Below are 16,367 nucleotides of genomic sequence, written 5' to 3'. Positions count from 1 at the left end.
GTGTGTCTGTGTGCGCCTGTATAAGTCACTGTGTGTGTAAGTGGGTGGGTTTGTGTGTGTGTATCAGTCTCTTCTGCTTGATTTCCGCACTCTCCTCCTTGGCTCTCCTCTGCTCGCTGTGCCGTGAAATGGTTTTTCACTAGACCATTACCCCAACCAGTGTGCTACACTACTGCCACAGTCTTCTGTGAGTGAGAAGGAGTGTGTTTAAATTGCGTGTGTGCACGCCTGGAGAGAGAGATGCTGTGCGCGCGTGTGTGTATACAGTAGCTGCACTTGAAAGAGGAAGATTGTCCATGCGTTGTTTATGCGTGAAGCAGATGGATTGAGGGTGCATGTGTGTGCATGTAACGGAAAGAAAGGCCGGGTGTGTACAGTATGTCCCATGCAAGCTCAGCTGTCTTAGTGTTTGCCCTGCATTCTGCTCCTGTCACTGAACACTGAGAGTCTACTAAGCTCCAACAAGCCAGGATCTTATAACTCTAGCTGTGAGTGGGTTTCAGGATCACCAACTATTCAGATATAAGCATCTTTTACTCGGTCATTCTAGTTCAAAACACAACATCACAAACTGGACTGACTGGTGCAGCTGTACAACAAAAGTTATTTGACTCCATTAACAAACTACTCTAACATCTCCCGCCCAACATGAGTAATTATGCACGTGCAGTTCAGTAAACTGAGTAATCTGATATTTGCTCTCTGTGTATGAAAACGTGCACGGATGTTTTCACCTGTGTTGATTCAGAATGTGGCATCAAACAGTAATCTGCTCTTGATCCATGTGTATGGATATGCATAAAGACATGCACACTTGGGCAGAAGAGCACCACATGATGTATTCACTTGCCATCTGTCTTTGTGCTGGAGCACCTTCTCAGTTCAGGATTTACTGCCTTTTAAACAATAGGTGAGCTTTAGCTTCGGGCCACAGACACGATATTGAGGTTATTGAAGTATGAGAGGAGGTCTGAAGCTTCATTGGTTTCAGTCTTTTCTGGAATTTGTTGACAACAGGTAAAATATAGATAATTAGTTTACACCTTAAGGACTGAAAACTACCCTTCGACAGATATCCTTCCTTTATCTCTTCGACACCTGCCTCCGTCTTTCATTCACTTTCTCTTCACTCCTTCATTGAAGACTCTGCTTCGTTGTTCGCCCCCTTACCCGTCTCTCTCTCACCTCTCAGTCACTGCCAGATGTTACAGTCACACCCCCCCACTCCTTCCCCCATCCCCTTTCAGTATCTCTAGTTCCCTCTTTTAACATCTTGTTTAAATCACGCCGCTAATATCCCTTTCACCTCCCCACTCTGTCATCTCCGTCTTCACCCCATTCACTCCCTTGTTTTATGATTCACCTCTCATCGCTTCTCTCTCCCTGCCTCTCAATGGCTTCATAATATCCCTCCTCCTCTCTATATCTTCTCGCCCACTTTCTCTAACTCATTTACTTCTCATTCACTCTATCCGTCTTAGGTCCTTTCTTCTCCATCTAATGCCTTTTCATTCTTTCACTCCACCTCTCTGTTCTTTCCTAATATCCCGCCGTCCCTCTACCTGAGATATTGAAGCTATAAAGACAGGTGTTCAAAAGAAAGCAGTACCAGCAAATCTGTTTCATATGCCTTCTGGCATCGTTCCCTAGAATGCAGAGAGAAGAGGAGAGGCAGAGAAAGAAGATAAGCTGTGTTTAGTAATATCTAATTTTCAGCACCTCTTGCGTTGACTGTTCTTAAAACCCTTTAACCTTTTGTCTTCACCACTCGGGACATATACATACACTTCATCCTACAGTATTTCCATCATTTTATTTTGATCTAATGTAGCAGTCACTCTTCTTCTTCCACTATGTGGGAACATACTGTGCACTCTACTCTTACAGGACTTTATGTTTCCAACATCTGCAGATGACATTAGCATTCAGTCAAAGCTACGAAAAATGTACTTCAAAAAGAAATATTGAAGAGAAATGTGCAATTTCATCAGATAGGATTGTGTGTTATCAACAAAAGCACCATTTTAAACAGCAGTGGTATGATAATGTAATAATGTGATGGGCTATTTTCAGAGACTCAGCATTACATAGATCCTGAAGGGACTGTATAATTCTGCAAGTATTATTATTAGTAGGGTTCCGCATGTATGAAGTGAGTCATATCTCGCTCTCTTACTAAACATTATATTAAAATGAGTCTCATTTACAATATTTAATGTGTCTTTTTTTTTAAACCTTTATTAGTCCCACAGTGGGGAAATTGCTGCTGCTTTGAGCAAGGAATCGAACCACTCACCCTGGGGTTCGTAGATGACTGCTCTATCACCCGAGTTACGCCCCAGTACTGAGAAATCTGTGTGTGTTTGTGCGTGTTTGCATGTGTGTGTTAATGGAGCTTGTTGACGTTTGGGGTTTAGTCGGTTTCTTTAAGGAGCACCGCAGCAGCTGGAATCTCCCTGCTGAATAGACGGGGATAATCTCTGAGAGAGAGAGTGTGTGTGTTCATAGGAGCCAGAAAGAGAGGAATGGGAAGCGGAGGAATAGAAAACGAGATGCGAGAGCGAGAGAACCACTGAGAAGAAGAGTAAGAGAGGAAGCACGAAAGATTGAACTGTCAGCAGCCTGACTTAATCTTTTTTTTTTTTTTTACTCACGATCGAGATGAGACGTGACTGACTGTGTATTCATGACTGTGTTTGTGTGTGTGTGTGTAGCGAGACGACTCCATCCTGTTTTGAAGTAACCTAATCTAGGATGGAGAGCCCCACCACCCTCTAAAAACCTCAGAAGATGGAAACTCTACTCTAAATCCCTAATAAGTAGCCTTTGTCAATCCTAAATTACCCCTGTATCACAAATACACACACACACACACAAGGAAAGCAAAGGGCTTACGAGTGTGCACTGCACATGCTTAGCTCACAGTTTTGCACTTTATTAGTCTACAAGGCAGGGAGATATATAATTTAGGCCTTTCTACTTTAAGATGTGAAAACTTTGTCATTTGAGTCCATGCACAAACTCACCAGTTGTCTCTTTACCAGATGCCAGGCAGAGGGACAGATCCTCGGTTGGCACCACGTTATGAAGAGGTGGAACGTCAGTATGCCTCCTTACCAAGGTACTATTTCTTTTTCTTCCCTTTTACACCAAGGTGCCACACTTCATCACACTTTAGCCATATTCTCTTCTTTTCTCCCCTTCGCTTCTCTCTTATTCTCTTTGAAGCCACTAATTAAATCAGTGTCTTTCATTCTGAGTGTCTCTGGAGGCCTCAATCTCACCCAGGAACTCACCTTATCCTCTCCCTGGGGAACACACAGTCAGACACGGGTTGAAAACTGATCCCTGACTGCTGGAGCTGCTCCCCCACCAAAACCTACTTTGGCTTATTCACAATCAATGCATCAGTTTTCAAAGTTGTCATGAGTGCGTGGTGTTTTTTTAGTCCCCAACTTCAATCGTTAGCCATTTTACTAGAGCTTACACATTGTATTAAATTGCAGACGCTGCAAATTGTGCATAATGTGTTTTCATTTATTTTAAATGATAAAACTTGACGCGCAATTTCAATTACATCACCATCCACAAATGTAAAAAGGATAAAGCATTGATTAGTGATTCATTGTTATTATTGCCTGTATTATATTATGTTTCTTTCCGCCTTACTAAATGAGCTGATGACAGTAATTTAAAGTTTTTTTTCAGTTTTTAGTGGATTAGTTGTATGTCTTAACAGCTGTGCTCATTCCAGAGGGTATTTAACTTAAAAAATCATAGTAAGTTTCTAGTTTTCTGACCGAGTGCATCTGTGCATTGTTTCAATTTTATTATCTCAAAGTCAAATTTTTGTGTATTCATAAGTAAAGCTGAGACATTTTCAGACAGTTGAGAGGCCAGGCGGCAGGTGAGTAGAAGCCATAACCACCAGTATCTCTGTGCATTAGTTTATTGCATAGCGCTTTGTGTTCTTCCCCTCCCTGGAAAGCATGAAATATCACTAACATTAGCCAAAACAAGAACAATAGCAGTAGTTTTCATTTATTTCTCAACCACATTATTTGTTTTTTGCGCGGCCAGATAAATATCCCTGAATGGCCTCAGTTGCGTAAATGTTTCTTTACACTTTGCTTGGAAAATGTGTGAAACCACAACTGTTCACTGACCACTTAAACATGTTGAACTGAAATACGGTGGAAGGCATACTAGATTCTCCAACCATCATCAGTCACAGCCTGTCTTTCAGCAGCTCATTTCTCATTTGCAACATTGCCACTTTTACTGCCTCTTTCTTCACTCCTCCATTGGTGTCTTTACATCTCCATTTTTCCCCATATTCTCTTATTTCAGTTTTTCCTCTTTCTTCTTTGTCTTTTCATCCCTTTGATATCTCTTTCTCTTCCATATTTCTTTTTTACACAATCCTTTTTTAATGTATTTAAGTCCCTTAATACCGAAATCACTATATCATAATAAGAGTAAACAGTAGAAATGCCGTGTAGTTGTTACTAGCTTTTTCTCACCTCATTTTATTTTACTACTAACTACCAACACCTCAGCAGACTAACAAGCCAACAACAGACGTTTGTTTGTGTGTGTGAGAGAGTGAGAGCAAGGAAGTCAGTAAGTGGAATGACAGACAGAAGTTTTCGAATGTTAGAAAGTTTATTGCCAGGTTCCCACTCCTGTTAAAATGGTGCGGTGTGGCTATTTCACACCTCTTGTGTGTGTGTGTGTGTGCGTGCGCGTGCGCGTGTGCGCTCATGTGTATGTGAGAGAGAGAGAGAGAACGAGAGAGTATAAGTGTGTGTGGGTGATGACTTTGGCAGATGGGAGCGAGAACAGTGATGATAGTTTTGAGGTCTGGCTGTGGTATCTGAAAAGCCTTGGGAAATTGGACACACACACACACACACACACACACATTCACATACAGTACACCCTGTCTCTGTTTCCACTTTCAGACATGCACTGTAATCTGTAAATGCTGTGCCAATTTTACATGTAAGCCTCATGTTTTAAAAAGTGCCTCGAGTCATTTTTACATAAAAATCACTCTGACAATCTGCCCACTTATAACCTGGTAACAGTTGTGAATCATTTTCTTTTTCACCATGGCTTGGGTCTGATTCACATCAGCAGTAACACAGCTTTCTTACATATGACATTTTGCTGCAACATCTGAAGAGACACTCTTTCCTGGTTCCAGTAGCTGGTAGTTGGATGCCATAATACTATACTGGCGCTGCACTTGTGTCTACAATAGGCTTGTTGTGGAACTTTTCCACACTAAAAACCCCAATCTGAAAGCCGAAAAGCTGTTACTAAATGGACAGATTAACCCTGAAACGTTTCCTTTTTCAGAGATGTTGTCTTTAGGCCTTTATGCCTTTGCTCCTTTGGTTCTTCTGCTGTCACTTAATCAAGATAGTTTTTCCATGTCTACAGAGTGAGAGAAAGAGATCATGTTGGAAACTACATCCACACTGTTGACCTTATGAAAACATATTATTTTGCCATTAGGTCAGAAATAGCTGACAGGCTCTATGTATCTTGTGTCTGCATGCCTGTATACCTGTATGTGTGTGTACGTGGGAGGGGTTGTGTTTGTGCATGTGCATAAAGTGCATAGAGTGTTTATATTATTTCCAAGTGAGGCCAGAAAAAGCTGCAGGGCTGCTTAGTTAGGTGCTGTATGTTTGACTCAAAACCAGTTAAGTGGAGCGCTAGGTGTGCTGTGTTTTCTGTATATGTGTGTGTGCGTGTGTGCACGCGCCTGTGCGAGCTGTGACTGTGAGACAAGATTTTGATGGCTCTAAAATTACAACATGACCCAGCAGTGGAGGATGTTTGTCTGCCTAAAGCAGAAACACTTTACCTAACAAACTGTCAGCAAATGTCACTGCATGGAATAGAGAGCAGTGTGTTGAGGGTATATTGTGTTTTTTGCTACTCCATGAAATTATTCAGTCTTTTCGAAACTGGCAATATTAGAAAATGACACACAGGCAGGAAAGTAATTATTGTATAAAGATAATTCAACCTCATTTTTAACGTCACAGCCTTTTTGTGAAAAAACTATGTTATGAATGAAAGACATTCTTTATCGATCTCCTTGGGTTCTGTTACTCTTTTATTATGTCTATTATCAAACTAAATGTGTATGTTAAACAGAAGAAAGCGACTTACACATCAGCCACCCAGTCAGCTTTCATGTTGTCTAATGGAAAATATTAATATTATTATTTATTCCAGCACTTTTCTCCAGGTGATTTTAGTCCATTAGCAACCTGTAACCCATTCGAACATCCAGTACTTCACTTGCTCATTTATTCAGTACTTAATGATCTGCGTTCAAAATTCAGAAAATAGCACCTGTAGCTTCCTTACTCTTTTAAAGTATTTTGTGAGCTGAGAGATGGGTTTTCATGGAAAAGTAGCATGGCCCCCTCATAAAAAAGGAAAGAGCGAAAGATGCAACTCCATATGTCCTTTCACTTCATATCCCCCCAAGTTCTCCTCTCACTGACATTTTCTTCAAATTACCTCTCCATCCTCTTCACCCCCCATCCTCCTCATGTCACCTTTTCTCTACAAGTCACAATTTTCCTTCCATCTCACTTTTTCTCGCTGATGTCTCTCAGTGGAGACAAAGGGCCTGGTCAAGAGTAGGAAAATATTCCTCTATGTGTGCCCATGTAGCAACCAGTTTGAATTTGAAACATTCAAAGGCTTTTATACTGGTTTGGGTGTAGGATAAAGATTGGAGTTTAGAGAGAGAGGCGTATGGCATAGAGAAAACAGTCCTGGGTGCAGTCACACTTCTGTTATATGACATGCACTAAACGGGAAACTGTAAAAAAAAAAGTGGAAAGTGTTGAGGTTGAACTGCTGCAAAGCTACTCTATGGAGGAAATTAGTTTGGTTAGTATGTAGAAAAAGTGAAAGTTCTTTGTTAAAAAAAATCTAATTGGCATTAACAAAAATTATAAAAAAATATATTATAAAGAAATGACAACACAAAATGTCACTAGATTGGGTTTATTGCAAACAGTTCCTAGTTAGAGGTCATAGGGGGTAATGCACCGAATAGTACTCAAGTAACTTCTAAAATAGTAAAACAGTCACTTCTTTTGGCTATTTATTAATAAATAGCAACAATTAATATTAATATCTAACTAGCCAACTTTGATTAAAGACACAATTCTGCTCTCCAGAGACGTCTGGTGATGACAGGGGATCAGTTGTTTGAAACACAGGCTTGACCCAATTGGATTAGCCAAACACTGTTTCCCATTTGTCCTTGTTATTGCTTTTATTGGATTAAACAAACCAATCAGAACTGTTGTTCAGGTTTCTGGGAAGGCTATGACTTCCTCATTAGAATGATAATTAGGTGATTAGTAATTAGGAAGCAGATGTTACACAGTGGCTTGAGTTTGTCTCTGTATGTCTTTTAGTAGTATTTCCTCATTTATTTGCCTCCATGTTCTCCCTTTGTGCTTTTCTTCTTTTTCCTCTCATACTGCCCCTTCCCGTCTCTCATTTTCCTATAACTCAGGATGAAAAGGACACTGTTGAATATTGTTTCCCTCTTGCATGGAGGGTAAATGAAATGGGAATGTCTCTCACTTCTCTTTCGGTCTCTCTCTCTCTTCATCATCTTTCTCGAGAAGACCTCCCAACCAGGCCTGAGATTTTCCCAGACCACTTTACAACTGCTGCACAAACCAACCCATTGTCAAGTTGTTTTTCTGCATGTTTCTGCACTCATTGAGACTCTGTGTGTTTATTAGAAATGTAGGAGATACCAAGAAAGACCCTGCCTCTTGTAGACTGCCTACCCTCCTCCCCCATCTCCTTTTTTCCCCTCTCTCTTGACCCTATCTTGTTCCTTGCGTCTAGTGTTTCTAATGTGTTCACCCATTGCTACTTTAAAGAGTTCTAGTCACAGCTTTGATCTTGAGCATAGACTCTCAAATGCTGGGTTACAACCCATAATGTGTTGCAGAACCAATGGAAGCTGGCATGCTGAGAGTATGATATGTTTTCATATGTCTGGACCCTGGGGTGAGGGAGGAAATTTTTCTTTCAGGTCCCAGCTGGTGAATGTTTAACATATTGTAGGGTATTTTCAAGTTGAACTGGTGTTAAGCGAATACTGTGCTCCTATGGAGTCAAGAAGGTCTGCTACAAGTTGTGAAATTGGCTGGCATACACTTTTCATTATGGCTGAATAACATCATGTAATGCGACTTATCTTGCATTGTTATCAGTGGAGACAAAGTTTTTCATCGCACATAATCAAAAAGTCACAAAGTCACAATTTAGTTCATATTTCATTGTATTATTCATCCTGTGCATGTTCATGTTTGTCTCTACTTTGCAGCAGTTAATCATTAAATATGTGGGAAATACTTTAAGGAATGATACATTATGATGTGCTTCTATCTGAAGAACAAGAAGATGGACTGAGATTCATACATTTCAACAGTTGCAGCTGTGAAATGTTAACATCTGGCAGCAGCCTAATGACCATCTGTCGTTCCTATGCTGCTACAAGCTCTTTTTTTTTTTCAAAAATTCTCAGTTATATGGGATAGTTAAATGATTACTAAATGCGTTTGTGCATGCATGCAAAGCTCTTTTCCCCCATTACTTAAACCATGACATGATTAGTGTGTGCGCAAATTGAGCCTGTACCAAATTCTTTGACACCAAATGGAAAGAACCGTGGATTGTGCTGATGATTTATGAATCTGTTGAAGCAGGAAGCAGCTCATATTACTTCAACAGGCAGGTTTGACTTTAAAATAAAGCACTGAGGCTGTGCCGGTCAAGTTAGTCAATGAATGTACACATTTACCGTCAGCTCCAACATCTTATAATCACTGCTAAACTTGCAAATGCAATTCCAGCTTTCAATGAAACTGACATTTAATATTAACCTATGTTTAGCTGAAGTCTCTACCAGTATCAGTAATAGGTTAAGTAGCTGCTTGTGTGTAAGTATAATGCATGTGTGTGTGTGTGTTTGTGCCAGGGGGTCTTTACAATCCCCATGTCCCTGTTACTAGTACAATTTCAGAACTCTTCTTCATGTACCAAATTAGTGGCTATTGAGGGATCGTAATCTTGTCAGCAATTTGTATCCCATGGTCGTGCTCCGAGCATAATGTCCCAGCCTGAAACTGTTACATCATGTTGAGAAGAACCTTATTGGCTCAAGATGCGATATAATGGAGGCTTTTTGAATGGCTTGTGGTGTCATCAGTAATGGATTTCATGATGTTTCAGGAAGTCACCCAAGTGGCTCTAACTTAATGTCATCTTTAGTTTGAATCATTTTCTGTGGGGGAAATAGACATGGCCCATTCAGGTCCTCAGAAGGAGCAGCCAATTCACTGATCAATATGTCTTGTCCATAGTTGTTACAGTCTGAAGTAGCTAAAACTTGATATGGAAATGAACATGGTTTGATTCATTTAACATGACCTATAGCTTAGTTTGGGTTACCATTTTATAGAGGTTTTCTCTCCATCAAGCATGTTAATGTCCTCTGCTGTCAAAGCTTGTGAGGTGAACTTCAGATCAGCCAAAAGCAGTACCTACACGTTCAAAAGCTATTTAGATATTTACTCTTTGCTTGCAGAATTTCATTTCTACTCTGGGATAGTTTTATTTATAATGTTTTACAGCCCAGAAACAGTCATAAACCTCTAACATGAATTCCTTTCCTTTACAGTGAGTGAGCAGAAAGAGCTGTAATGGCACAATTAGAGGTTTTGAAGGACATTCAGCCCCATAGCCTGGTAGTGTAAAATGAGTGTTTTGATCCATCAGCTCGCCTCTCATTGGACATGCTGATCCGAATGTATTTAGTTAGGAGCTGCCGGCAGTACATTGATAGTCTCTGTGATTTTTGACTGTAGCTTAGTCGCTCAGTTTCCAAATGGCACGGCCATATTATGATGGGATGCGAAACACCACTCCAAATCCCCATTGTTCTGCCCTCTCTGTGTTTCCGAGGCAACAGTCTCCTACCATCTGGAAGGCCCTCATCCCTCAGTTCCTCTCACTTTCCTTTTAATGGGTTTCTCCTCTGTCCTTTTCCCATCTAATTTTCTTTTGCTTTCAGACTAGTTTCTCTTTTCCACCTCACAGACAAGTTTTTTTTTAAAATTCTCTCTTCTGAATCCTCTTTGTCACCGTCACTTTACTCATACTTTGTCTACCTTATGTACTACATGTAAGTATAACTGTACTCTTCCATTTGCACTTCTTCTTACACCCTCATGCTCGAGGGCATTTTCATCTCATTGCTTGTCTGTCATTTTCTCAACTTTTTATCTGTGTTTTTTAAATACAAGTACTCTGTGTATTCTGCATCCCCATACATTCACACATTAATATTCTGATACACACTTGGCTTATTTCCAAATGTGTATACACACACTTAGATACACAGGGGAATGCAATCATGTTAGTTTCCTGAACTGGTCAGTTTGTAATTCATGATATCCAGGTGGACTAATCATATCCGACAGGATTTTATTGACAAAGACGGATAGGAGCCCATGAAGGTGTTTAGTTTCATTCAAATGTGAACTGTATGAAAAAGTGTGTGTGTGTGTGTGTGTGTGTTCCTCTAAAGTTGGGCCCATTATTCTCAGCAGATGCTGACCTTCAGCATGCCAGCTCTCTGGAGGGCAGCACTTGTTTCTCTGCCTTTTCTCTTCTTTTCTTCTTGTCTTCTCCATTCTTCAACCCCTCCCTTCTGTTACTTTTCTTCCTCCTCACTTCTCATTTTTTTCTTCGCCCGTCTTTCATGTTTTGTTTTGTTTTGTTTTTTTCCCCAGCTTCACAAGAGGCTCTGGGAGGCTCAATCTCTTCTACTTTTACTTTCTACTTGCTTCAGCTTTCAAATCTAAACTTTTTTTTTCCACTTTTCCTTTACCAGATTGTCGTCCTCTGCTTTTCCTTTATAGCCTTCTTTTCCCTTGTCTTCTCATTTATTTGACTATTAGAGCCTTTTCCTACATCTTGTAAGCTTCATGTCTTTGCTGGCTAAGGTAGGTTGTTGGAAAAACCGTCTTCTCCTCTATACCTCGACAGGGGCCATCTGAGTCTCTCCTTCTCTCTGGTCTTCATCCTTGTCTTTTCCCATCCTCCTCTCTCCTCTTTTGCCTCCTCCGTCTGGCTCAAGCCTCTGTAGTCCCACCTCTTTGTCTTCTGTTTACACCAGCTTCTTATCCTTTTTACATTCATCTGCCTTCTCTCAGTCTTTTTATGTTTGGTTGTTTGACAGGAATACAAATAAAGATTTTACTCCAAAGTCGTCTTCTCTTTTCCTGTAAACTCCTTGTTGGCATGTTGTCTCAACACACTGTGGAGTCCTCAGTAATTAAACCTTTAGCACATACACCGAAACATAAAATTAGCCGGCAGGTTAAAACAATAGATTGCATTTCAATCACTTTGTGGTTGATAGAACAATCCCCAGTGAAGTGATGTCTAATCTTTACTTTTTGAATGCTCTTAAACCTCCATTCAGTTTTTCTATCACAACATGTATGCTTAGTATCCAGATTTATTGTCCTAGGTTAGTTATTTACAGCAATTCATTCAATGTGTCTCCTCATCATTTGGTATATAGACGGTTGTGCTGTCTTGATAAATGCAAACAACAATAACCACACCAGATTCAAAATGAAATTGCTTCGGTTTTAACAAAGTCATTACAGAGACCTCTACTGTCATAGTAATAGTCTCTCCACGTCCTAATACAGTACATGGGTCTGCAGTTGTATTATAGCAGCAGAAGTTAGCAGGCATTAACTTAACAACAACCGACAGTTAAAGCCGAGCATTAATTCCAAATGACAAATCATTAGCTATACTATTGGTATGTAGGATTGCAGCTTTTGTTTAAATTACACCTTTTCAAGACTGGAACATCAACTGCATGGGAGCCAAGATGCTGCTATATTACTACTCTGTCCTGTTACTTAATGTGGTTTAGGGAAGTTTACACTTGAACCAGTGAACCCAAAAAATATTCAATACAGAGTTTATGGAACAAATAATGTAATGTATTCTTATTTCTTTAAACACTTTTCAACGTCACTAGAACAGTGTTAAAGTTGTTGTGGACCAGGATCAGCATGATAAAAATGTAATGTTGGTCATGATCCACAGGTGCCAAAGTGTACATTTTGATCCAGGAGTTGTTAATGATGTGGCTGATCAGTGTTCATGTAGCCATAGTGCTAATTTAAAGGGATTGTATAGGCTTTTAGAGGCAAGTCGACATTAAGTGATCTGGAGAAAGTTTTTATCCAAACAATAATTTGAGTGTTAAGCAAGTGAAACAAAAGCCCACAGTCCCGGTCCCGAACCAAATGGCGGTTAGCTTTACCAAATGGTATTGTTTGAATGTTATGTCTATGTATTTGGTATGCCACCTAATCCTAGCTGATTATTCCCTTGCTTAACCTTTGCCCCACCCCATTCTGAGTGTTTGGTGGGAATGGATGGAGTGTCATGTGATTTCAAGAGGTCAGGAGTCAAGGGAGGTTTAGGGGTCTCTAACACACACACACATGCACAAGCTCCAATCCAAACCACATTGACAGCTGAACCAACAGACTGCCATCTCTTCCACACACACATACACACACACACAAACAAACACACAAACAAACACACACACTAAGACACAGTATGTAAGCACTTAACCATAAGTAGTAAAACAGCTTAGTGTCTTATTGGGCTTCTTCTAATAAAACAGAAAACCTTTCACTGCTGCTTCAGGCGTCACTCTTAATGACCTGGCTCTGTTCTGTTAAGAGTTTGCTTTTTCAATTCTCGCGTTTAAGTCTGTTCCAGATGCCAAATACAGTATAGTGTACGGGAGCAGTCTTAAGTTTCAAAACTAAACATTTATGATTACATTTTTTAGATTTCTGTATTAGATTAACATTTGCTCTGTACCACAATTACTGTAGATGCCACGCAAGGTATTATATCCTTCTTTCAAGTCCATTACATAACTAACATGGTGTTATAATTTGCAGTACAGTCTAGTATGAAGCTTGAACAGTTTTCCAAGCAGTTTGAAACCAATATTACATGTAATTAGCAAGAACTCTAAGTCACGGTGGTTTCATTTTCATTCCAGCACAATCATCCTACAAATAGACTTTCTTGTCCTTTTCTACCCTTCCTTGTATGGAAGATAAACTGTTTCTCCACCCTTCATTATTTTTCACTTAAGATTTTATTGCCTCATTGTTTGGACTGTGATGCCTCTGTGATTAAAGCTTCATAATGAAGTATCACATTAAGAAGATGAAACTAAGTTAAAGTTAGTTTAACTCCAGGGACATTACATCAGAGCAGCTCCATTTTCACAGTGGCTCACAAAATGACATTACGACAGCAGTTGTGGAACAATTTGAGCTATTAATCTGTTTTATTACCAGACTGTCAAAATAGCGTGACTCTTATTGACAAAGAATCTGACACTGTTGAATGCAATTTAAATATATGAAGTACTTTCCCAACCTCGAACCGAAAATCGGTTTTAAATGGATATCAACACAAGGTGAGGACTCAGCTCTGTACAGACTCATAAAGAAAATAACTGAATTAAAGCAGCAGTAGTTTATCTCCTCGTCTTCCCTTCGCTCCTCTTTTACTCACTTTAAACATCACTCTTTACCACCCCCTGTCCCTCCTCCCTCCTCCTCGTTCTCTCACCTTCTGCAGCCCCTCCCCTCTCATCTTAAACTTTTCCTCTGTTCCCATTTTGAGGCGACGTTGTTTGTGTTCGTGCTTTAGTGTTTGCTTTTATTGAGACAATCCATCTGCAATGAGGCTGTCATTGCCTCTCAAGAGTTTTTTAATGTGTTGTGTCACAACGCTACGTCCTGTCTCTCTTTCTTAAAGATATTTGTGTCTCTCAGAGACAGCTTCGGATGATAGATGGCTCTGTGTGTGTGTGTGTGTGTGTGTGTGTGTGTGTGTGTGTGTGTGTGTGAGTGAGAGAGAGAGAGCTAGTATAACAGCTGTATCCAGCCGTTTGAGAAAGCATAAGCGAAAGTGCGTGTGTTTATGAGAGAGAGGGGCAGGTGCAGAGGACATATAACAGGTCCTTGTTTTCTCCCAAAATCCATCAGAAATCTCTTAAATATCAAGGAATTAGAAAGGCTCACATCGTTTCATTTCTATCACACCTGGAGAGAAATCTTTCCAGTTCTCCCATTGCATGTGTAAGTGCACTGTTTACGTAGCTGACAGTATTGAGTAATCCCCAAACAGGTATGACATTGTTGAATTTCACTCTTAACTAGGTCTTCAGTATCGTTTCTGTTCTGGTCGGAATTATTTCAGTTTTTCTTCTACTCTCTCAATTATGTTTAACTTGTTGCTGGATGTGCCAGAAATTTGTTCTTCATTACATCTGTTTCTCTCTCTCTCTCTCTCTCTCTCTCACACACACACAGACCAACAGCCTCCTCATTTGGTCTTAACTCCTCTCCAGCTGTGTGCCAATTTGCCTCCTCCAGAGTATGTGGGGTTAGGGAGGGAGTGATTAGGAGCTAGCACTGCATTTAAGTTAAGGTTTTCAGTGTGTGTGTGTTTATGCAAAATGTTAGGATCCCTCTGTCTGTATGTCTACAAATTCTCATACTGTGTGTGTGTGAGTGTGTGTGTGTGTGTGTGTGTGTGCCAGTAATGGGTTCCATCCTTATTACCCCATAATCCCCAGCTGCTGTGCAGTGCTGACTGGGTTCCTGGAGGGAGAATTCCAAACTTGCCACCGGATTTACAGTGGATTCCCTAAAGATTCCCAGTGGATCTCTGCCCCATTCCCAAAATGGAAACTGTGAAAAAGACTTTAGGGCGGCAACTAATGATTTTTGATTAGTTCATCAGTCTGTAAAATGCTAGAAGCATAGAAAACGTTTCTAATCGACACTCCAAAATGTAAACCTATTTTCTTAATAATTCTTAACAGTGGAATCCAGCAAGTTTCACAAACTGTCAAATGCCAGGCATTGTAGCTTGATAAATTAGCTTAATGATTCAGTTTCATTTCAGTTCAGTACTCATATAAACCAAACCCTTAAGTGTAGTCTGCTTTTGTTTTCATTTTAAAATAAAATTTTGGAAGTTAAATATTCCAAGTTTACCAAGCCCTTGTTACATCACAGTCCTCACAATGATCCAATCAGTTGTCCATATTCCTCAGATGTTTTCCAGTGTACCTTCCATCAGATCACTGCTCAATTGCCAATAGGCAATAAAAACCCAGAGACGTTTGGAGGTAGGGCATCAAATAGCAATCTAAACAGCCTATAAGTAAGCAGAAAGCAAAGTAATGAGGTAAAATACAATTTCCGTCTGTCATTTTAGGCTCCTCGTCTGCCACATCATGAACACAACACCAGTGTTTCACTCCTTCCTGCTGCTCTGTATTGTTTCTTTCTTCTTTATGCCACATTTCCCCTTTTCTGCTCCACCTGAGTGCTGGTATTCTCATTCATCCCTCTATCTTTACACATCCATTCTTTTTTTCTGTCTTTAACTTGTCTCAACTTTGGTCTCATGGCTGCTGGCCCACTCTGCTTCACATTTTCCCCCTACAGGCTTGTTACAAAGAACTGTTTTGATTAAAAACAGTGACAACTCGTATCCTAATGTGCCAAACTGATTCAAAGCCTAAAACAGTATAAACCATCGTGCACTTTAAACAAGTACTTAAATGTATAATTACTGTATAATTATCATGTTTATGACAGCAGTCTTAGCAGCCTTAAGGTACCTTCACTGCTCTTAATTCTGGTGACATGATCATGGCCAGGGGCCAAATGCTGAGTGACAGTTTGACCAGCCAACACTGGCACAGGTATATAGGCTCAGACTACAGAGTGCAGACTGGCAGGCTGACTTGTGACCATAAAACATCTAAAAAGAGAGAGGGGCAGGCAGACACATGGACAGACGGGGCAGCTGGCAGACCAACGCTTTCCAGTTGAAGAGAAGCAGACAAAACGGCTGTGACTATCAGGAAAGGAGACATTTGAGACATGTAGCTGATATGCTTACCCAGAGTGACTCACAATAAGTGTAGCTGAATAAGTCAAAAACCAGAAGACAGATGACAGAAAGGTTGACAGATGAGTTGACAGCGAAGCAGAAATGTAACGTGCTCTCTCACACACACATACTCATGGTGGTTATGGAGCCAGGAGGGGAAGAAACAGACATCCCAAACATGATGGGCATGTAGCTAGTTAGACACTTTTCACTGCTGACAGCATGGAGACCACCATGCTGGGTATGTGTGTTTATGTGCTCTG

General features: G+C 40.3%; 1 protein-coding gene across 7 annotated transcripts in view; it reads left to right on the top strand.

The window, feature by feature from the left end:
• The window catches only part of LOC113172885 (partitioning defective 3 homolog B-like), a 172,917-nt gene that overhangs the window by 151,238 nt on the left and 5,312 nt on the right, over positions 1-16,367 (top strand). For all 7 annotated transcript variants that reach the window (XM_026375939.1, XM_026375944.1, XM_026375942.1 and 4 more), the window contains one exon: positions 3,045-3,121. In XM_026375939.1, the coding sequence (XP_026231724.1) occupies positions 3,045-3,121 (77 nt within the window). The remainder of the gene's footprint in view (positions 1-3,044; positions 3,122-16,367) is intronic.

Source organism: Anabas testudineus, chromosome 21, assembly GCF_900324465.2.
Source record: "Anabas testudineus chromosome 21, fAnaTes1.2, whole genome shotgun sequence".
In the NCBI taxonomy this organism is placed as follows: domain Eukaryota; kingdom Metazoa; phylum Chordata; class Actinopteri; order Anabantiformes; family Anabantidae; genus Anabas; species Anabas testudineus.
Note: the sequence above shows the minus strand (reverse complement) of the source record. Positions and strands in the feature narration are given on the sequence as shown.